Source organism: Centropristis striata, chromosome 8 (genome assembly GCF_030273125.1).
Source record: "Centropristis striata isolate RG_2023a ecotype Rhode Island chromosome 8, C.striata_1.0, whole genome shotgun sequence".
NCBI lineage: Eukaryota > Metazoa > Chordata > Actinopteri > Perciformes > Serranidae > Centropristis > Centropristis striata.
This window is the reverse complement of record NC_081524.1, coordinates 35,560,107-35,583,424: the sequence shown is the minus strand read 5'-3', so window position 1 is coordinate 35,583,424 and position 23,318 is coordinate 35,560,107. Positions and strand designations below refer to the sequence as shown.

At 38.5% G+C, this 23,318-nt stretch overlaps 1 protein-coding gene and 1 pseudogene across 1 annotated transcript; both read right to left on the bottom strand.

The window, feature by feature from the left end:
* Positions 1–1,493: 1,493 nt before the first annotated feature.
* LOC131975703 (uncharacterized) lies at positions 1,494–8,298 on the bottom strand. Its single transcript, XM_059338440.1, has 5 exons — positions 8,202–8,298; positions 5,151–6,184; positions 4,898–5,050; positions 4,042–4,134; positions 1,494–2,303 (listed from the first exon to the last, which is right to left on the bottom strand). The coding sequence occupies exons 1-5, from the start codon at positions 8,278–8,280 to the stop codon at positions 1,992–1,994; spliced, it is 1,671 nt and encodes a 556-aa protein (XP_059194423.1). The 5' UTR covers positions 8,281–8,298; the 3' UTR covers positions 1,494–1,991.
* Positions 8,299–12,148: 3,850 nt separating this feature from the next.
* Positions 12,149–21,807, bottom strand: LOC131976758 (uncharacterized; annotated as a pseudogene).
* Between the last annotated feature and the right edge of the window lie 1,511 nt (positions 21,808–23,318).

Sequence of the window (23,318 nt, the reverse complement as noted above, 5' to 3'; positions counted from 1 at the left end):
AAACTGTTACATCTCCCTTTTTCAGTAATCTTCCTGCATTTTTAATATGGGAGACAATGAGGCTGTTGATGCGTGTTGGTGGCGCATCTGTGCGTCCTACGCCCAAACTATAACTCTGACAGCTTTACCAGAGGATTGTGAGTGAGAAGACAAATTTTCCTACGTTTCTATGTGTAAATTATTTCTGTAGAGTGGAATTCGGGGCCTGGAGCGCAGTTTTCAAATTGATTTTTTCACAATTTTTTCTCTCCCTCTGCACTACTGCGATGATGTCACACACTGTGACACGAACACTCCATGCAATACACATCCATTATAATCTCAGAATTTCTCCAAAAATGATCATGGTCATTGAACAGGGATTGCTAAAAAACTATATGACCTATCGAAACGTGGATTAATACACCCATACACAAGACTTGTGTCTACTGTTTAAAGTTTAAATGGAGTCTCTAGGTGAAATTATGCCGGAGATGTAGACGTTTAAAAAATTCCAATTATTGTTCTTTTTCGCACATTTTTTTCCGGCCATCCCATTCACTTCAATGCAAAATTTTGGGCAGTTTTTCCCGACTTATGTCGTGAAAAATTCGTATTCCGTTGAGAAAAGTAATAGCACACCGATCCCGATCAAACCACACGTTTTGATATATAATTTGTCCTGCCCCGAGCACTGGTCCCTACAGCTATTGCTGTATGGGACCAGTTTATACACCACTGTTTGTGAAAGAGGATGTTCACAAGAACAAATATTAAAAGGTAAACATTTTGATGTATCTGCAAAGAGGGGACTCTCAGCTTCATGTCAATACCAACATTATGTTTCTACAACAAATATTCCATGAGATATGCTTATCCGAAGTTTGACTGTTATCAAACGTTTGTCTTGATTGATACCCCACATCTGTATATGTAGTCACACATACACATGCATGTGAGCACACTGAAAAAAGTTTTTAGTTCATCCAATTAAAAAAATTTAGGGTAAGAGTTCACATCTATATTGTATAAGTTGAGCCAATGAAAAAAAAAATACTTGTCTCAAACTGTATTTTCTATGTCCATGGAAACAATATTTTAAGACTTGACCAAAATCATATTTTCTTGTTAAAAGGAAGTCAATTAATTTAAATCTTATTTTTTTATCTAAACAAAAATATATATATATTTTATCAAACAAATAGTTATTATTTAAGAAATACAGCTAAATAGAAATTATTTGTTTTATCCAATGAAAAATATATATATATTTCAAACAAATATTTATCATTTAAGAAATACAACTAAATAGAAATTATTTGTTTTATCCAATGAAAAATATATATATTTCAAACAAATATTTATCATTTAAGAAATGCAACTAAATAGAAATTATTTGTTTTATCCTATCAAAAAGATTTACATTTCATCAAACAAATATCATTTAAGAAATAAAACTAAATAGAAATGTGTTATATAAAAATTATATCAATAATTCTCATGACACAGTTAAATCAATTAATAACTAATTTATAAAAATTATAAAATATGACATTTTACAGCATGGTTCTAATTTAACACTTTAAAAAAAAAGCACGGAATGAAACCAAGAAATCAGAGCCCTGATTTAAATTAACAGTGTTCCAAGATATTAATGTTCAAATGCCAAACCTTGCTGAAATGTAAAAGCCTCCTAATTTAACCGAACAGTGTACAATTCCAAGACAACAGTGGGATGCCAAACCTGGTTGAAATGTAAAAGCCTCCTGATTTAACAGTGAACAATCTCAAGAGATTAACAGTAGGATGGATGGCTGAAATGTAAATCCTCCTCAAATGCAGTTCACATTGAGCTCAGTCAGTAAGTCAGCCATGTCTTAGGTCAGTCAGTCAAGTCTCAAGTTAGTCAGTTAGCAAATCAGTCAGACCACATATGTATGCCAGCTAGTCAGCTGCAAAAGCAAACATTAAATCTACTGAATAATGCTACTTCACTTGCTGTTACGATGCAGCTAAGCTCTATTGTATAGCTGGTCATAGAGCTTCTTGACCTTGGTAGTCATGCCTTTCGGGTCCAGCTCCATGAGAACTTTCTGGATATATTCAAATGTCTGTTTCAATGTCTTAGGATATTCCATATTGAGAACATAAAGGAGCCCCAGGAGAATGGCGACAGCATTTGCGACAGACGGCAACTCGTTCACAACCTCTTGTCCCTCAAGTATAATGCCAATGTCTTTGGGTGCAGCTTGTGCATCTCTGATGACGAAGATGGCCATGGTTGCCCCCTGAAGCATGTGTTCAGCCTCTTCCTTCTCAGACACCTGGAAGAGAACAGAACAGTAAAGAACATATAGTGCATTCGTAAAGTATTCAGACCCCTTCATTTCCCCCCCATATAATATGGATTAAATTCATTTATTTTTTATCATCAATCCAAACAACACCCCATCATGACAAAGCAAACTTTGTTTTTTAAAATCTTTGTGTTGGCTGAGGGCTGGTCAATATTCCGACAGCCCAATGTGCCAACAGCCCAATGCGCGCATTGCACAGAGAGAGGGAAAGAGAGAGAGACGGCGCATGCATACACGTGTGTGAGAGAGAGCGAGAGAGATGACAGCTCCTCGCTCTCCCTCTCTCATACACGCATATGCATGTGCTCGCTCTCTTTGTTTCTCTCTCTCTCTGTGCAATGCGTGCATTGGGCTGTCGGCATATTGACCCGGCACCGTGCTATCTTTGGGTCGAGGAAGGGGAGAAGAGAGGAAATAAGGAAGGAAGGAAAGGAGGAAGGGAGAAAAGGAAGGAAGAGATGAAGAAAAAAGTAGGAGAGAAGGTAAGGAGGGAAAGAAGGAAAGGAGGAAGGAAGGAAAAAAAAGAACGGAGTAGAGTGTTAGAAAAGAGAAAGGGATGAAGAAAGGAGAGAGCACGGCAGGAGGAATTTTGATTTGGGAGGACAACACAAGGGTTAATGAATTTAAAATTTGTGAAAAATGTATTAAACTGAAATATCTGATTTAGATAAAAGGGATGCAATGATTCACTCAGGTCACGATTCGATTTTTCAACCATATTATTTTCCAGACAGATGACTGATTTTTATTTTTATTTTAATTTCTGTTAAAAAAAATCATAACGCGTTTCTCGGCAAAAGCACAGTGAAAATGATCTGTTGAGAATCATATTGAGTCATCGTGACATCATAGCAGCAACAATCACCATAGTTTCAATGTCTGTATCTGTATCACTTTTAGGACCACACCGGAACCATTTTCAAATTGAAAGCACTAGCTCTTGAGTGTCCCTTTATTTCTGAAAACAAGGCTTTTATTGCGATGGTCATTATCAACAGCAAAGTGTAGAGATACAGCTGACAGAGACGCTTTCTATGTGAACGCTGCTGCCTTTACATGCAAGCCACAAACCCATGCACCGCTCTGTATCCTTTCTCAAGGAAGGGAAGTCTAAACGGTCAAAACTAATTTGCATATCAGCTGTTTCATCTTAGATTTTGCTCGAGCCATATTCTCATTGATTTTTAATCGGCCTGCGAGTAATCGTTACATCCCTATTAGATAAACTTTTCTTACCCTTGACACGACAAGCCAAAATAAGCTAAAAAAGGTTGTAAATCATCAAGGTCCTGAGGTATCAAATGCGCCTTAAAGCACAAAAATCAAATAACCACTGAAGCAATATTGGAAGCGCATGAAATAACCCGATAAAGAAAAATACTTTAGAGAAAATGTCACATTTTGTTACACGGCAATTACAATGTAAACATGCTACAGATAAATTCCCTGATATTCCATGACTTGGCCCAAAAGGTGATCAAATTCCCTGGCTTTCCACGTGGAATATACTTTTTAAACTTCAATGATATTCCAGAAATTCCATGACCTGTGGGAACCCTGGAACCATCACATTATGCAGTAGATGTGTATGGATCATTTTTAGAGTTTTTCCTGAATGTTTTGATGAGTTTGAATAGAATGCACCCCAATTGTTGTACACTGCATTTATAAACATTCATATCAAGTGGACAGCATCTTGCCTTACCAGGAATTCTTGGATCAGATCATCCACTGATTCTCTCATGTTGATGATGAGACATTTGAGAGCGATTTCCCGCCTTGTCTCGATATCAGTATCCTGCATGAAGACAGTGACAATTATTAATAATACTTGTTCAGTCCATCCATTCAATCAGTTTTGGTTGATTGAGGGCTACTGCCAATCAAATCATATATCAGGTTAATTCCGTATCAAATTATATAAGGTTCCAGCAGGACCATCGCAGATTTTGTTCCAACATTGTCTAAATTATGAATGGGTCCGAAAAGCAAGGCCTGTAAAATATTTCTGATCAAATCCTGTGTCATATTTTTCCTTGAAAACAAAGAATTGATTTTAAAATTGTACTTATTGTTTTTAAAGCTATGAACGGCTCCTACATTGTTGATATGCTTACTGAATACATACAAGACAGGCCGCTGAGATCATCAAGTAAAGGTCTCCTCACTATACTCAGAATTCATTCTAAGTCAACTCATATTACCTTTAGTCATTATGGACCTTTATGGAATTCATTTCCACATGAACTCAGATTTCCTGTATATTCTTTAAAAGCTAACGAAAAATACTTTTTTCGCAAGCTTTTAGTTAACAGGTAAAACTTTCATTGTAGTATTATTGTTATCCCCTTCAAATAATTGAAATAATAATAGCTTCTTATCCTAGTCTCTTTATTGTAATGCCTTCTTATTAAAATGACCCTCCAGAAAGAATCTTTCTTTACTCCAATCAATATTTCAGAAGCTGGGACACACAAGTAGATATAATAAGGGAAGACTCACCTTTTTCCTAAAGGTTAAACAATGCTTTTAACTATGAGTTACTAAACATCTGTACATACCGTTTCTACAACTGGCAGGAGCTTTGTCTTCTCCCGAGTTGCTCCACCCCTCTTTCGGACCACCTGAATCAGTTCCATGCACTTCTCGTCAAGTTTCTCCATGAACCTTGCCTCAAGGGGCATTGTGGTTACTCTGTGGAACTCTGCATTTATCTAGGGAATATACATATATATAGAGAGAGAAAAGCTTGTGATTTAGCTTTACATACATTTAATTACATTTTTATCCATGTTATGAATAAAGCTAGTGTACCTCTTGGACTTCGAAGAGTGCTGGCCATCTCTCAATAATATCCTGCAAAGGTGCTTTCTTGTTGACGATTTCTTGCCTCCGAAATGCGAACGTCTGAGCCATCTTCTTCCGAAGCGTTTTGCCATTGTTCCTTTTCTTTACTTCAGTCAAAAGGGCTATTCTCTCTTGCTCCATGGACTCAGAGGTCTCACCATGAGGTAGAGATGGGTAATGGTTAGACTCAGCTCTCCTGGGTTTTTTTATGTTCTTTGCTGGGTGGGCGTCAGTGGGGGATTTTCTTTTGACAGAATTCACAGTCAGCTCGTCAGATGACGAACTATGTGATTTCAGGTATGTGCGATAGTTATACATCTTCGTCTTGAGCCTCTGTTTCCATCCGTAACTGTGGTTGAAGGACCCTGGTTCTTTCAGACAGGGGTGTGTCTGTGTGAGCGCCTCTGCCACTTCACTCAAATCTGCATCACTAGGATAGGATTTGTACGAATAGACTTTGTTAGCAAGTCTTTCAAGTATGTCGGAAATCATTTTAGAGCTGGGAGTCAGTCTAACCTGGTTTCTCTGATACTCAGCATTTCCAGCCTTAAGCTGAGATTCAGTGGAAAGTGAGAAAGTAGGGATGTTGAACACCTTGGGCCATTGCTCCTTTCTGAAGGTGTCCGAGGAAGCGTCGCTTACAACTAATGTATCATCTGAGCATACAGATGAAGAGAAACTTGCATCATCTTGGCTGTGAACATTGACCTTATTCACAGAGAGGTCAACTGGCTCCAAGGATAATGTCACAGGGGGGGGTTCAACAACCTTCAAAGTGGCAAGATCCTTGAGTTCTGAAGTTTTGGTTAAGTTAACCCAAGTGCTAAAGTCAGCATCGTAGTACTGAAGCCGTATTTCATTAGTTACACCACTAATATTCTTTATTTCTTGGATTACTTCATCAACGGAGCCAGGGATGCCATTCGGAAGTTCCAGCTTGATGCGACTGTCCTCTTCTAAAATCACCAGGAGTCGTGTGATGCTCGCCATGTCTAGAGATCCTGTGAGTGGGAGGGAAATAGAGGGAGAGATAGGTTAGGTACCCATTAACCCCATGCCAGATTTTTGACAAATTGAACAATATAAACAAACAAAGAAATAGGTATAACTAAATTATTGACACTTACAATTAAGAGATTAGGCCTTCATTTCAACTAAAATGTTCTCATTAAAAAAGGAGAATTCCGGTCAGTTTCCAAATAAAGCTCTACAGCTCGAGGTCCCCGAGTGGTACCATAGGAAAAGACCTTAAAAAAATATGTGCAGCCGCAACCGAGCTCCCCTGCTACCTCGCTGCGCAACATTGTTGCTAAATAGATGGGGGACGTTCTCCTAACCGCGACTAAGGCCTCTATTATGCTCAAAATATCACTACACATGCTTTGCACCATCAACCAGTCCTTACCACACAACACTGAGTGTGCATAAACTCTGTTAATAAGAGAGAGCAGAGCTAGGTGTGTGTTTCTGTCACGTACCTCTGTTTACTATAGCTCCCGGGGTAGACCTTACTAGTCGACTGTCAAGTTCAGGACTGTTTCCATATCAGCAAAGACAATGATATAGAAACAGTCCCGAGCTCGACAGTCAACTAGTAAAGTCCCCCATCTGTTTACCTACAATGTTGTGCAGCTACATAGCAGGAAGCTTGGTCGCAGCTGCACAAATTTTATTCGGGTCTTTTCCTAAGGAGAAATTAGAAAATATATTCCTTTTTTTAAAAATTGTACAGCAAGCACTTTAAATACGCATGAGGCTCCAATTCAAATATCTATTTGCCAAAAATTATACTTTTATGGTAAGATTTGATCACCAAATCAGACTCACTGTCTTTGTTGCTAAATAAATGTACTCAAATACAATTAACCACCCACAGAAATCTGAAAAATTAACAAATGAATAAGTATATGAAATAATGTTTTTAGATATGAAACAATAAGCAGTATCATCTGCTCTGAAATGCTGGCGGTGTGTGCTGGAGATACTGAACTCTGTCCAGCTGCCTGCAGAACTGCCTTATAAAAACACTATTTACAACAACCCTTGTTTAGAGGAGTTTAGGATAAACAACATGGGTGATATTGAAAAAATAACATTCATTTAGCCACTTCAATGTAATTCGGCACATATTTTGTAGATAAATGTGGACTCATTTCAGTAACAATGTAACTTAAATGACCAGTTACCGGGTGATCCGTCACAATCATCCTTGTGTTAATTAGAAGGTTTTTTTCAATGGAGTTCAGTATTAACGTTACTTACTTGAAACGAAATTCACATCAAACTATCAAACTAGTCAGTGCTGATCAAATCACAGCGGGGGCTGCAGCCCGACCTGTCGGCAGAGAGACCGGCGCACAGACAGGTTGAGACATGTCGGCCCTGCCAGCCTGTGCCGCGCGCGGGCGTGCACAGTCACACACAAAGTACACATCTAAAGGCATAAATACTGCAGCGACAATATTGATCATACACAGATATCCATGTAACTTAAACATTATAAACTGGCCGGATATAAGAAGTTTTGAGAGGCGAAAATAAAGATTAATTCTTGTTTACGGTCCCCAAAAGTTTCAAAAACAAACTCCTGTTGCTCATAAACATCTCTGGATTTGAGCGGTTCATTTTACACTCTCAAAAGATAATAACAGCGACAATTCCATGTTGTATATACTTATCAAGTGCCGACCATAAAAAGAACTCGACTGGCAGCCATGTTTACTCTTGACGGTTAACGTTACAAAATGGCGCGGAGCCAATTCACAAATGTCCTACTTGTGAGTAGAAGTATTTAGAAAACTACTGCAATAAAACCGCAAACCACTGTCAAATAAACCACATATTAAATTCATTTCGCTTATGTTCCCTTTTAATTAACGTTGACATCACGTTAGCGACACTAGGCTAGCTAGCAAGCTACATTTAGTTAGCACCTACCAGAGAAATATCCAGTTAAGACAAATAGTGAAATAACAGCACTAAAAACAGCAGCATATGATTATTGTTGTTTTCACTTACCAGAATATATTCCGAATGAGTCTATCAGTCTCTCTCCGGCGGAGGAACAGGTCCAGTTCGATCCAGTTTGATGCCGCATGGTCTCTGCTCAAGCTTTGTTTAATGCGGAGGTGCAAGCTTTGCTTAATGCGCATGTGCGGATAACCTATGTGTAATCCTAAAATTATGCATTTGTCAAAACAGAAATGTCTTGGTTTGAGCTCTTTGCGAAATGCAATGTAATTTTTTTTATTTTAAACAATTTAATTAATGAAAAATTATTAATTGGAAAAACAAAACAAATAATATTAAACTGCATGGAAGGACAATTATAAATTGGATGAAGTACAGCTCGAAAAACTTTTTTCAGTGCACATACGCAATACAGTACAAAGTACAGTACAGTCCAGTACAGTACAAAGGCCTCAAAGCCCATGTAGACAATTATTCTAACATATGGAATACATTACAGATAAATATGAACAAATATACTGTACATATGATGTAATACAAAATTTAAATATAATACTCTAAATAAAATAATATGAAGAATATTAATTAAATATTGAGCCACATGGACACAAGTACTTACACATGCTTACAAGTGCATATCCATATTAATAAAAATATACATACAGACGATGGCCCTTTTAATATAATTATAATACAGAATATATTTTTTATTATTTCATATTTATTTATTATTATTTCATTATCAAACTGTCATATGCATCAAGGAAGTAGACAGTCCTCTGGTGTTGCTGGCTTCTCAAACTGTATCCTCTGACAGTCATATGGGAGCTTCCAAAGATGGACCAAATGTTTTTCATCTACAAAACAGGATAGCATAAATGAAAAATCCAGTCATCACAAACCTTTTGGGCTGGCTAAATCATATTGAATCATAGTGGAATGAGGCCTGATCATTTACGTATTATTGATTCAATATGATCAGTGTATTCACTGATAGACAGACTGCACAGGAATTAATTCAGCCCCATATTCAGAAACATAACATATTCACCATATAGTTTATGATTCACCATATCAGATCTTTTTCACAATACTTTTACTGTACTTTTACCATATGTTTGGCTGTTTACTTTGTTATAGCCTAAATATCTCCTCACCTTTGTAACAAATTATGTTTGTATATACTGTTTAACTAGAAAATTTCCTCTGGGGAAATTCTGAAAGGGCCACGGGGGCTACTGCCGGTGTGTGTACACTATGATGAGAAGAAAAAATCCACAGTATAACAGTATCGCCCCGAGCACTGGTCCCTACAGCTATTGCTGTACTGGACCAGTACTCGGACCATTGCCCTGTGGCCCTAATAATTAGCTTCCATTGTGTGCTGATAAGGTAATCACTGCCTGGATTATGTTCAGAGACAACATTTTTTTTTTTTTTTTTAAGATTTTTTTTTGGCATTTTATATGCTTTATTGAAAGCGAGAGACAGATAGAAAGGGGGTGACAGAGGGGAGGACATGCGGTAAAGGGAGCTCAGGCCGGATTCGAACCCGGCTCCACCGCAGCGAGGACTGTAGCCTCTATACATGGGGCGCCTGTGTAACCCACTACGCTACGGACCACCCCGAAACAACATTTTTTTGAGTGAATGAAACACTGCTTTTCCTGATTATGTTAAGAAAGGTATTTCATAGGAGACAGTAGACACCTGAGACACACACCTGACACGCCTACACGTGGGCTAACGTTACACACACTGACGTGATCACACAGCATTATTAGCTGCTTTCTTAGCCTGCTGTAGTGTGTTAATTAGCCCTTACTAACAGAGAAAAAGAGGATTTTGTAGCTAAAGTATAAGCACTTAACATTAGTCATCTCTTTAACTTGGTGGCATCTTATCACCATCTCCTCCGGTGGAAACAGCAGCTAGCAGGCGCCGCCGTTGTGAATTTTGCGGCTCCACTTGTACTCCCGAGCTACCGCAGTCTTTTTAACACTGTCCTTAGATAACTACAGTCAGAGACATTGTATGCTATCATTGGCTCATCCATCAGTGCAATATCTTCCTCCTCATCTTCCTCCAACTCAATCTCTCCGGCATTATCTTGGCTAACGTTAGTCAGACCGTCCGTGTCAGTGTCGGAAGGCCCGGTCATCTCTCTGTCCTCTCTTCTCATCACCTACCAGTGCGGTGAAATAGTCCATAATTAACTCTGTCCAGTTATCATCACATGTAGCACCTCTGACTATGATTGAATTGAAAAGTCTTAAAATGTACTCGTCCAATTAATCCATCTATTTAAGCTAGCAATTTTGAACCACTGTCTGACAATCACGTCATTCAGCCTTTGTCTGTAAACAGCTGTGTGCCGCGAACAACTTTCTGACATTATGTTTAAGAGCTTAAAAACTGTACTTATCATTTGAATTTTATATTAATGTTAACATTGTCTTAAAGCTGAGACTTTACTTATTCAGTAACGCATAAAACCCCAAACCAGCCCAAAATCACTTTTTTCGTTTTTACAAGAACAGGCGGACGGGACTTCCGACTAATTTTGATGGAACGCGTCACATATTTTAGAACTACTTCAAAGGTAATAAAAACAGGATTGCACAAGCTTTGTGGTGCGTTGTTCAAAACATAACTTATTGTCAAACCAGACTTCTTTGCGACAGCAGTAATATTATCTATTAGGATAATATTACTGCTGTATATATATATATATATATTAATATAAATACAGCCATGTGCTGGGAACCAATAACAAGGATCTTTGTTTTTTTGCGTTCAGTTGAAGGAAATTCTGTGAGATCTAGTTTTTTACATTATGGAGGCTGTTCAATGAGTTCAGCATACTGGGGTCTGTGGGTCTGATAGGCAGGTACAACTGTGTGTCATCAGTATAGAAATGATAAGATATGTCGTGATTTTGAATGGTTTGACCAAGGGGAAGCATATACAATGAAAATAAAATTGGTCCTAAGACAGACCCCTGTGGCACACCATTCTTCATTGCAGCAAATGAAGACATGAAGTTATTAACAGACACACAAAACTTCCTGTTGGACAAGTAAGAATATCAGTGAAATAATTACATTTTTGCATTGTTACTTATGTGTGTAGGTACCAACAATTTGTCATGGCCGTTGGCTTCTGAAACTGATGCACAATGCAGTGTTTAGTTATGTTTAAAGAACAAGTTTATAATTATTTAGCCCCACCCATGATTTCAAAATAAGTACAAGATCATACTGTATGCTGTGATAGAAATGTAAATCAAAATTGTGAAACAAGTCAAAGAGGAATGATGACACTCAAAGCCAGATTCTTGCAGCCAAGAGAGCTATTTTAATGCTTTTTTTCCCCAGGGGAACAGTGTCACAGGGTTAGGAAGTGAATTCATGAGAGACAATGACTGATAGTAAGTAATATTGAAATGGAAAAAAAATGAGTACTGGTTCTGTCCTTATTCACATGTTGGCATGGTATGCCCTTGCTACTTAGGGATATTGTTGTCTTGCTTAGATGATTAATCCCACACACGTCTGTACATCAAAAGTGTCATTTCTGCACAGGTCTAAAATCAAGTTCCTAACATAGATTTTAACTGCACCTTTCTGAAGACCAAACTCAATTGAACCTGTGGCCACAAACCTAGACTATACTTTAGTAAACCTGCCCAAAATGTTGAACTATGTATTTAAAAGCATACAAGTGATAAACACAGAAAACTTTTATCAAGAAGAGTTCATTAATATCACATGTGACAACCTCAAACAACTGTTCAGGTATGAGTTACATTAAAATCTGGTACTGTAAAGCAACAACATACCTTGCAGAGAGTGGCCTAGCAGTTTGTTAAATGGATATCAATTAAACTTCACTATAAAGGTCAGTGACCATACCTATAAGCATTCTATTGAAGGAAGAAAAAGAAGAAAATGCATAGATAAGCTTCAGTGGACATGAGTGAAGATGTTTCTGTCTCAGTCACAGGCATATTCATTGGAATCATCTGATTCATCTGATTCTATCCCAATGACTTCCACCTCACACAGTGTCAGGTATTCCTTTCTTCCAGGAATCACAATGGTTACATAACGGCCGACCAGTCCTTTACACTCAAACGTTTTGGTGGCCCCAGGTCCTAAAGATGCGATAACAGCACATCTGAATAAAAAGAAAACAAAACAAAATTTAAAGGAAAACTGTGTTACCAGAAGATCTCAACAGTACAACTACTAAGACACAGATGATGCTATTGCTGTGGAAAATATGGAGTTTTGTAAGGAAACTATGAAGGTATGCCATTCAATAAGTTCCTTAAACTTATTTAAAATATAAGAAGATAATACCAGTGCTTTTACCTGGAACCATCATTGCTATCAGGGGAATTTCCAATGCGGATCTCAGCACCTTTGATTCTGTCGTGGCAACAGTCCTTTCTGTTGGTGACGGTGACAGAGATGATTTTGTATGTCTTCAGGAGTTCCAGCCTCCACCATGGATTTTGATCATGATTTGTGTGGCTACAGGATTTCTGTCCCCAGTTGGAATAATGTTTTCCATCAATGGCCCTCTCAGGGACACCATTCCATCCCACGGAGGACTGAGTCACTTTTCCACCTCTAGCAATGTTAGTACCTGGACAAAGTTACGATATTTGGTATGAAAATGATTTGAGAATGGCACAAGAGTATGACATGTTTTGATATGACCTAAGCCACCAAAGAACAGGCAATTAGTAAATTTGATCAAGCTTTTACTGTGACTCTTTGCTGAAAACCATCTATTTCACATGATATATGGTGCAAATCACCAGTTGGAGCGATGTCTCCTGACGGCTGACCAATGACTTCCACCTCACACAGTGTCAGGCTTTCTTTTCTTCCAGGAATCACAATGGTTACATAACGGCCGACCAGTCCTTTACACTGAAATGTTTTGGTGGCCCCAGGTCCCAAAGACGCGATAACAGCACATCTGAATGAAAATAAAATAAAATAAAATTTGAAGTAAAACTGTGTTACGTGAAGAAAACTATGCAACTATCTAACCAGTACGACGACTAAGACACAGATGATGCTTTTGCTGTGGAAAATATGGAGTTTTGTAAGGAAACTATGAAGGTATGCCATTCAATAAGTTCCTTAAACTTATTTAAAATTTAAGAAGATAATTCCAGTGGTTTTACCTGGAACCATCATTGCCATCAGGGGAATTTCCAATGCGGATCTCAGCACCTTTGATTCTGTCGTGGCAACAATCCTTTCTGTTGGTGATGGTGACAGAGATGATTTTGTATGTCTTCAGGAGTTCCAGCCTCCACCATGGATTTTGATCATGATTTGTGTGGCTACAGGATTTCTGTCCATAGTTGGTATAATGTTTTCCATCAATGGCCCTCTCAGGGACACCATTCCATGCCACGGAGGACTGAGTCACTTTTCCACCTCTAGCAATGTTTGTACCTGGACAAAGTTACGATATTTTGTATTAAAATGATTTGAGAATGGCACAAGAGTATGACATGTTTTGATATGACCTAAGCCACCAAAGAACAGGCAATTAGTAAATTTGATCAAGCTTTTAATGTGACTCTTTGCTGAAAACCATCTATTTGACATTATATGGTGCAAATCACCAGTTGGAGGGATGTCTCCTGACGGCTGACCAATGACTTCCACCTCACACAGTGTCAGGTATTCTTTTCTTCCAGGAATCACAATGGTTACATAACGGCCGACCAGTCCTTTACACTGAAATGTTTTGGTGGCCCCAGGTCCTAAAGACGCGATAACAGCACATCTGAATGAAAAGAAAAGAAAACAAAATTTGAAGTAAAACTGTGTTACCAGAAGAAAACTATGCAACTATCTAACCAGTACGACGACTAAGACACAGATGATGCTTTTGCTGTGGAAAATATGGAGTTTTGTAAGGAAACTATGAAGGTATGCCATTCAATAAGTTCCTTAAACTCATTTAAAATATAAGAAGATAATACCAGTGCTTTTACCTGGAACCATCATTGACATCAGGGGAATTTCCAATGCGGATCTCAGCACCTTTGATTCTGTCGTGGCAACAATCCTTTCTGTTGGTGACGGTGACAGAGATGATTTTGTATGTCTTCAGGAGTTCCAGCCTCCACCATGGATTTTGATCATGATTTGTGTGGCTACAGGATTTCTGTCCCCAGTTGGAATAATGTTTTCCATCAATGGCCCTCTCAGGGACACCATTCCATCCCACGGAGGACTGAGTCACTTTTCCACCTCTAGCAATGTTAGTACCTGGACAAAGTTACGATATTTGGTATGAAAATGATTTGAGAATGGCACAAGAGTATGACATGTTTTGATATGACCTAAGCCACCAAAGAACAGGCAATTAGTAAATTTGATCAAGCTTTTACTCTGACTCTTTGCTGAAAACCATCTATTTCACATGATATATGGTGCAAATCACCAGTTGGAGCGATGTCTCCTGACGGCTGACCAATGACTTCCACCTCACACAGTGTCAGGTATTCTTTTCTTCCAGGAATCACAATGGTTACATAACGGCCGACCAGTCCTTTACACTGAAATGTTTTGGTGGCCCCAGGTCCTAAAGACGTGATAACAGCACATCTGAATGAAAAGAAAAGAAAACAAAATTTGAAGTAAAACTGTGTTACCAGAAGAAAACTATGCAACTATCTAACCAGTACGACGACAATGACACAGATGATGCTTTTGCTGTGGAAAATATGGAGTTTTGTAAGGAAACTATGAAGGTATGCCATTCAATAAGTTCCTTAAACTTATTTAAAATTTAAGAAGATAATTCCAGTGGTTTTACCTGGAACCATCATTGCCATCAGGGGAATTTCCAATGCGGATCTCAGCACCTTTGATTCTGTCGTGGCAACAATCCTTTCTGTTGGTGATGGTGACAGAGATGATTTTGTATGTCTTCAGGAGTTCCAGCCTCCACCATGGATTTTGATCATGATTTGTGTGGCTACAGGATTTCTGTCCATAGTTGGTATAATGTTTTCCATCAATGGCCCTCTCAGGGACACCATTCCATCCCACGGAGGACTGAGTCACTTTTCCACCTCTAGCAATGTTTGTACCTGGACAAAGTTACGATATTTTGTATTAAAATGATTTGAGAATGGCACAAGAGTATGACATGTTTTGATATGACCTAAGCCACCAAAGAACAGGCAATTAGTAAATTTGATCAAGCTTTTAATGTGACTCTTTGCTGAAAACCATCTATTTGACATTATATGGTGCAAATCACCAGTTGGAGCGATGTCTCCTGACGGCTGACCAATGACTTCCACCTCACACAGTGTCAGGTATTCTTTTCTTCCAGGAATCACAATGGTTACATAACGGCCGACCAGTCCTTTACACTGAAATGTTTTGGTGGCCCCAGGTCCTAAAGACGCGATAACAGCACATCTGAATGAAAAGAAAAGAAAACAAAATTTGAAGTAAAACTGTGTTACCAGAAGAAAACTATGCAACTATCTAACCAGTACGACGACTAAGACACAGATGATGCTTTTGCTGTGGAAAATATGGAGTTTTGTAAGGAAACTATGAAGGTATGCCATTCAATAAGTTCCCTTAAACTTATTTAAAATATAAGAAGATAATACCAGTGCTTTTACCTGGAACCATCATTGACATCAGGGGAATTTCCAATGCGGATCTCAGCACCTTTGATTCTGTCGTGGCAACAATCCTTTCTGTTGGTGACGGTGACAGAGATGATTTTGTATGTCTTCAGGAGTTCCAGCCTCCACCATGGATTTTGATCATGATTTGTGTGGCTACAGGATTTCTGTCCCCAGTTGGAATAATGTTTTCCATCAATGGCCCTCTCAGGGACACCATTCCATCCCACGGAGGACTGAGTCACTTTTCCACCTCTAGCAATGTTAGTACCTGGACAAAGTTACGATATTTGGTATGAAAATGATTTGAGAATGGCACAAGAGTATGACATGTTTTGATATGACCTAAGCCACCAAAGAACAGGCAATTAGTAAATTTGATCAAGCTTTTACTCTGACTCTTTGCTGAAAACCATCTATTTCACATGATATATGGTGCAAATCACCAGTTGGAGCGATGTCTCCTGACGGCTGACCAATGACTTCCACCTCACACAGTGTCAGGTATTCTTTTCTTCCAGGAATCACAATGGTTACATAACGGCCGACCAGTCCTTTACACTGAAATGTTTTGGTGGCCCCAGGTCCTAAAGACGCGATAACAGCACATCTGAATGAAAAGAAAAGAAAACAAAATTTGAAGTAAAACTGTGTTACCAGAAGAAAACTATGCAACTATCTGACCAGTACGACGACTAAGACACAGATGATGCTTTTGCTGTGGAAAATATGGAGTTTTGTAAGGAAACTATGAAGGTATGCCATTCAATAAGTTCCTTAAACTTATTTAAAATATAAGAAGATAATACCAGTGCTTTTACCTGGAACCATCATTGCTATCAGGGGAATTTCCAATGCGGATCTCAGCACCTTTGATTCTGTCGTGGCAACAATCCTTTCTGTTGGTGACGGTGACAGAGATGATTTTGTATGTCTTCAGGAGTTCCAGCCTCCACCATGGATTTTGATCATGATTTGTGTGGCTACAGGATTTCTGTCCATAGTTGGTATAATGTTTTCCATCGATGGCCCTCTCAGGGACACCATTCCATCCCACGGAGGACTGAGTCACTTTTCCACCTCTAGCAATGTTTGTACCTGGACAAAGTTACGATATTTTGTATTAAAATGATTTGAGAATGGCACAAGAGTATGACATGTTTTGATATGACCTAAGCCACCAAAGAACAGGCAATTAGTAAATTTGATCAAGCTTTTAATGTGACTCTTTGCTGAAAACCATCTATTTGACATGATATATGGTGCAAATCACCAGTTGGAGCGATGTCTCCTGACGGCTGACCAATGACTTCCACCTCACACAGTGTCAGGTATTCTTTTCTTCCAGGAATCACAATGGTTACATAACGGCCGACCAGTCCTTTACACTGAAATGTTTTGGTGGCCCCAGGTCCTAAAGACGCGATAACAGCACATCTGAATGAAAAGAAAAGAAAACAAAATTTGAAGTAAAACTGTGTTACCAGAAGAAAACTATGCAACTATCTAACCAGTACGACGACTAAGACACAGATGATGCTTTTGCTGTGGAAAATATGGAGTTTTGTAAGGAAACTATGAAGGTATGCCATTCAATAAGTTCCTGAAACTTGTTTAAAATTTAAGAAGATAATTCCATTGGTTTTACCTGGAACCATCATTGACATCAGGGGAATTTCCAATGCGGATCTCAGCACCTTTGATTCTGTCGTGGCAACAATCCTTTCTGTTGGTGACGGTGACAGAGATGATTTTGTATGTCTTCAGGAGTTCCAGCCTCCACCATGGATTTTGATCATGATTTGTGTGGCTACAGGATTTCTGTCCCCAGTTGGAATAATGTTTTCCATCAATGGCCCTCTCAGGGACACCATTCCATCCCACGGAGGACTGAGTCACTTTTCCACCTCTAGCAATGTTAGTACCTGGACAAAGTTACGATATTTGGTATGAAAATGATTTGAGAATGGCACAAGAGTATGACATGTTTTGATATGACCTAAGCCACCAAAGAACAGGCAATTAGTAAATTTGATCAAGCTTTTACTCTGACTCTTTGCTGAAAACCATCTATTTCACATGATATATGGTGCAAATCACCAGTTGGAGCGATGTCTCCTGACGGCTGACCAATGACTTCCACCTCACACAGTGTCAGGTATTCTTTTCTTCCAGGAATCACAATGGTTACATAACGGCCGACCAGTCCTTTACACTGAAATGTTTTGGTGGCCCCAGGTCCTAAAGACGTGATAACAGCACATCTGAATGAAAAGAAAAGAAAACAAAATTTGAAGTAAAACTGTGTTACCAGAAGAAAACTATGCAACTATCTAACCAGTACGACGACAATGACACAGATGATGCTTTTGCTGTGGAAAATATGGAGTTTTGTAAGGAAACTATGAAGGTATGCCATTCAATAAGTTCCTTAAACTTATTTAAAATTTAAGAAGATAATTCCAGTGGTTTTACCTGGAACCATCATTGCCATCAGGGGAATTTCCAATGCGGATCTCAGCACCTTTGATTCTGTCGTGGCAACAATCCTTTCTGTTGGTGATGGTGACAGAGATGATTTTGTATGTCTTCAGGAGTTCCAGCCTCCACCATGGATTTTGATCATGATTTGTGTGGCTACAGGATTTCTGTCCATAGTTGGTATAATGTTTTCCATCAATGGCCCTCTCAGGGACACCATTCCATCCCACGGAGGACTGAGTCACTTTTCCACCTCTAGCAATGTTTGTACCTGGACAAAGTTACGATATTTTGTATTAAAATGATTTGAGAATGGCACAAGAGTATGACATGTTTTGATATGACCTAAGCCACCAAAGAACAGGCAATTAGTAAATTTGATCAAGCTTTTAATGTGACTCTTTGCTGAAAACCATCTATTTGACATTATATGTTGCAAATCACCAGTTGGAGCGATGTCTCCTGATGGCTGACCAATGACTTCCACCTCACACAGTGTCAGGTATTCTTTTCTTCCAGGAATCACAATGGTTACATAACGGCCGACCAGTCCTTTACACTGAAATGTTTTGGTGGCCCCAGGTCCTAAAGACGCGATAACAGCACATCTGAATGAAAAGAAAAAAAAAAAATTTGAAGTAAAACTGTGTTACCAGAAGAAAACTATGCAACTATCTAACCAGTACGACGACTAAGACACAGATGATGCTTTTGCTGTGTAAAATATGGAGTTTTGTAAGGAAACTATGACGGTATGCCATTCAATAAGTTCCTTAAACTTATTTAAAATATAAGAAGATAATACCAGTGCTTTTACCTGGAACCATCATTGCTATCAGGGGAATTTCCAATGCGGATCTCAGCACCTTTGATTCTGTCGTGGCAACAATCCTTTCTGTTGGTGACGGTGACAGAGATGATTTTGTATGTCTTCAGGAGTTCCAGCCTCCACCATGGATTTTGATCATGATTTGTGTGGCTACAGGATTTCTGTCCCCAGTTGGAATAATGTTTTCCATCAATGGCCCTCTCAGGGACACCATTCCATCCCACGGAGGACTGAGTCACTTTTCCACCTCTAGCAATGTTAGTACCTGGACAAAGTTACGATATTTGGTATGAAAATGATTTGAGAATGGCACAAGAGTATGACATGTTTTGATATGACCTAAGCCACCAAAGAACAGGCAATTAGTAAATTTGATCAAGCTTTTACTCTGACTCTTTGCTGAAAACCATCTATTTCACATGATATATGGTGCAAATCACCAGTTGGAGCGATGTCTCCTGACGGCTGACCAATGACTTCCACCTCACACAGTGTCAGGTATTCTTTTCTTCCAGGAATCACAATGGTTACATAACGGCCGACCAGTCCTTTACACTGAAATGTTTTGGTGGCCCCAGGTCCTAAAGACGTGATAACAGCACATCTGAATGAAAAGAAAAGAAAACAAAATTTGAAGTAAAACTGTGTTACCAGAAGAAAACTATGCAACTATCTAACCAGTACGACGACAATGACACAGATGATGCTTTTGCTGTGGAAAATATGGAGTTTTGTAAGGAAACTATGAAGGTATGCCATTCAATAAGTTCCTTAAACTTATTTAAAATTTAAGAAGATAATTCCAGTGGTTTTACCTGGAACCATCATTGCCATCAGGGGAATTTCCAATGCGGATCTCAGCACCTTTGATTCTGTCGTGGCAACAATCCTTTCTGTTGGTGATGGTGACAGAGATGATTTTGTATGTCTTCAGGAGTTCCAGCCTCCACCATGGATTTTGATCATGATTTGTGTGGCTACAGGATTTCTGTCCATAGTTGGTATAATGTTTTCCATCAATGGCCCTCTCAGGGACACCATTCCATCCCACGGAGGACTGAGTCACTTTTCCACCTCTAGCAATGTTTGTACCTGGACAAAGTTACGATATTTTGTATTAAAATGATTTGAGAATGGCACAAGAGTATGACATGTTTTGATATGACCTAAGCCACCAAAGAACAGGCAATTAGTAAATTTGATCAAGCTTTTAATGTGACTCTTTGCTGAAAACCATCTATTTGACATGATATATGGTGCAAATCACCAGTTGGAGCGATGTCTCCTGACGGCTGACCAATGACTTCCACCTCACACAGTGTCAGGTATTCTTTTCTTCCAGGAATCACAATGGTTACATAACGGCCGACCAGTCCTTTACACTGAAATGTTTTGGTGGCCCCAGGTCCTAAAGACGCGATAACAGCACATCTGAATGAAAAGAAAAGAAAACAAAATTTGAAGTAAAACTGTGTTACCAGAAGAAAACTATGCAACTATCTAACCAGTACGACGACTAAGACACAGATGATGCTTTTGCTGTGGAAAATATGGAGTTTTGTAAGGAAACTATGAAGGTATGCCATTCAATAAGTTCCTGAAACTTATTTAAAATTTAAGAAGATAATTCCATTGGTTTTACCTGGAACCATCATTGACATCAGGGGAATTTCCAATGCGGATCTCAGCACCTTTGATTCTATCGTGGCAACAATCCTTTCTGTTGGTGACGGTGACAGAGATGATTTTGTATGTCTTCAGGAATTCCAGCCTCCACCATGGATTTTGATCATGATTTGTGTGGCTACAGGATTTCTGTCCCCAGTTGGAATAATGTTTTCCATCAATGGCCCTCTCAGGGACACCATTCCATCCCACGGAGGACTGAGTCACTTTTCCACCTCTAGCAATGTTAGCACCTGGACAAAGTTACGATATTTGGTATGAAAATGATTTGAGAATGGCACAAGGGTATGACATGTTTTGATATGACCTAAGCCACCAAAGAACAGGCAATTAGTAAATTTGATCAAACTTTTACTGTGATTAAAATCTGTGAAGGGAGAAGGATGGGGTGAATAGGTTTAAACACGACTTTCACCCAGTAGACTGCTGTTTGTTTCCAGTGGGAAACTAAAAGTCAACAATAACTTATTTACTTTGACTACTTATATAAGTGTGTTTGCTCAACCTATGTACATAATATACATACTTATTTTAACCTAAACCATGATATTTGCATCCACCTAACCATCTGGTTTTGTTTTAATTCACATTGCTAACTATCTCTCTATAACTGCAACTGTAGTGGTGCATCACAGTTTCAGGTGTTGGGCTACTGAGTGCAGTAAAATGTCACAGCAAGAGGTCCTGAAGTGCCAAATGTGATTAGGAGGGAATGCTTTGATTAAACATTACTGTGAATTTCTGTTCAAAGTCATCTTTCGGACACAAATCACCAGTTGGAGCAGTGTTTAGTTATGAAATGTGATATGGAAGATAGGTTGAGAAAGGCATACATATCTTTTTAAAAATTGGAATTAATTTGGAAATTATCAATATTTGATTGAACAAATGAAAAAAATCATCTCACCAGCATTGCCACTTGTCTGTCCCAGAACAGCCAACAAGACAAAGACCACAGCTGGAGTCATCATCCTGTGGAGCAGGTTCACAGATATATGCAAATATGTATGTACACATACACATAATATGCACAAGAAAGACATTTACTTGCAAATTTTGAGATAAGGAAGGGACCCAGAGCCTTAACTTCGCCTATGCATGCCATCGCCATCTTATGCACGCACTTGTTTCCTTAAATAGCACTTGTCCCTTGTCATGATAAATTCTGAGGTTAATAAAAAATACAAGCCAGAACTGCAATGGACTGTGTAGAATTTGACAACTCCATTTTCAAAAAAAGTTGGGAAGCTGTGTAAAACACAAATAGAAACATAATACAACATGATTGAACATAAAATCTACTGTCTTTGTACAGTTTTTAATTAAATATATGTCACAAAGGATTAGCATGGATTAGGGTTTGTTTTATTTAGGTTTTTTACAACATCCCAATATTTTTTTAAATAGGGGATGTATTTAACATTTGAGTGGGAAGAGGTGCAGACGGATTTAAAGCTTGTCTGAATTTTCCATGATAAAAGAATGCAGACTGTTCTCATGAATGGTTTAAATTAGATCATATGAAAAATAATACACTGGAATTCGTAGCTATCCCACAAAATGTCATAATATTTAATGTAAAAAGCTACATAGGTTGCTACATAGCTTGCTGTAGGCATGGGGAATCGTACAAACAAACCCAGGACTTTATCCTGGAGACCACTGAAGTTGTGTGTAGAAGTTTTTTTAGACCTTACTCTGTCCTTTTTCCCCCTCCGAACCATAGGAAAGTGGTTTTGGTACCTAACCTTAAGACACTGATTTTGGTGCGTAAACCTAACCATTTTACAACATTAACAACATGTTTGAACAGCAAGCATGATGTGCCAGCAACATGCTGAAAAGAGTTCTCATCATGTGTCATATTTCAAGAATATCTGGAAAAAAATGTGACATGACCACAAGAACACAAAAGGGAATATTCAACAGAAGCATTGGTAATACGAAAATAAAATTATTACTTGATTATTAAATTGGTCACATTGCATGCACTTTATTCAGTTAAAACAAAACGTTTCATTTCTCTTCTGCTTTGTGCTGAATTATACAATGGAGAGTAATCTTTAAGCTTGTTTTTATAATATCATGTATAAAATTGTCTGACAAACTCTTCAACCATAGCACATTCAGATCTTCAGATCTTAAAAATTATTACTTTTTACACATTTATGATTTTTGCCTTGTAATTACCCATTTGCAATATTAAGTCATACCTGATTTGGTTCAATTTTGTCTGACAAACTCACATATGGAAAATAGAGCATGGAATACAATTGATAAATTCTACCAAAGACTTACCTTGAACCTTTGGAGACCTGGAAGCGTTCTGCATGTCTCATAGAGACCGATTCTTTTTATACTTGTAGTCAAATAATGTTGGCAACTCTTTAAGGGATGAGCACCCTGTTTAAAATAACATTTAATCTTCTATCATCTATCTTTCTCTTTCCAAGAGGCACACCCTGTTTGCTCAAACAATATT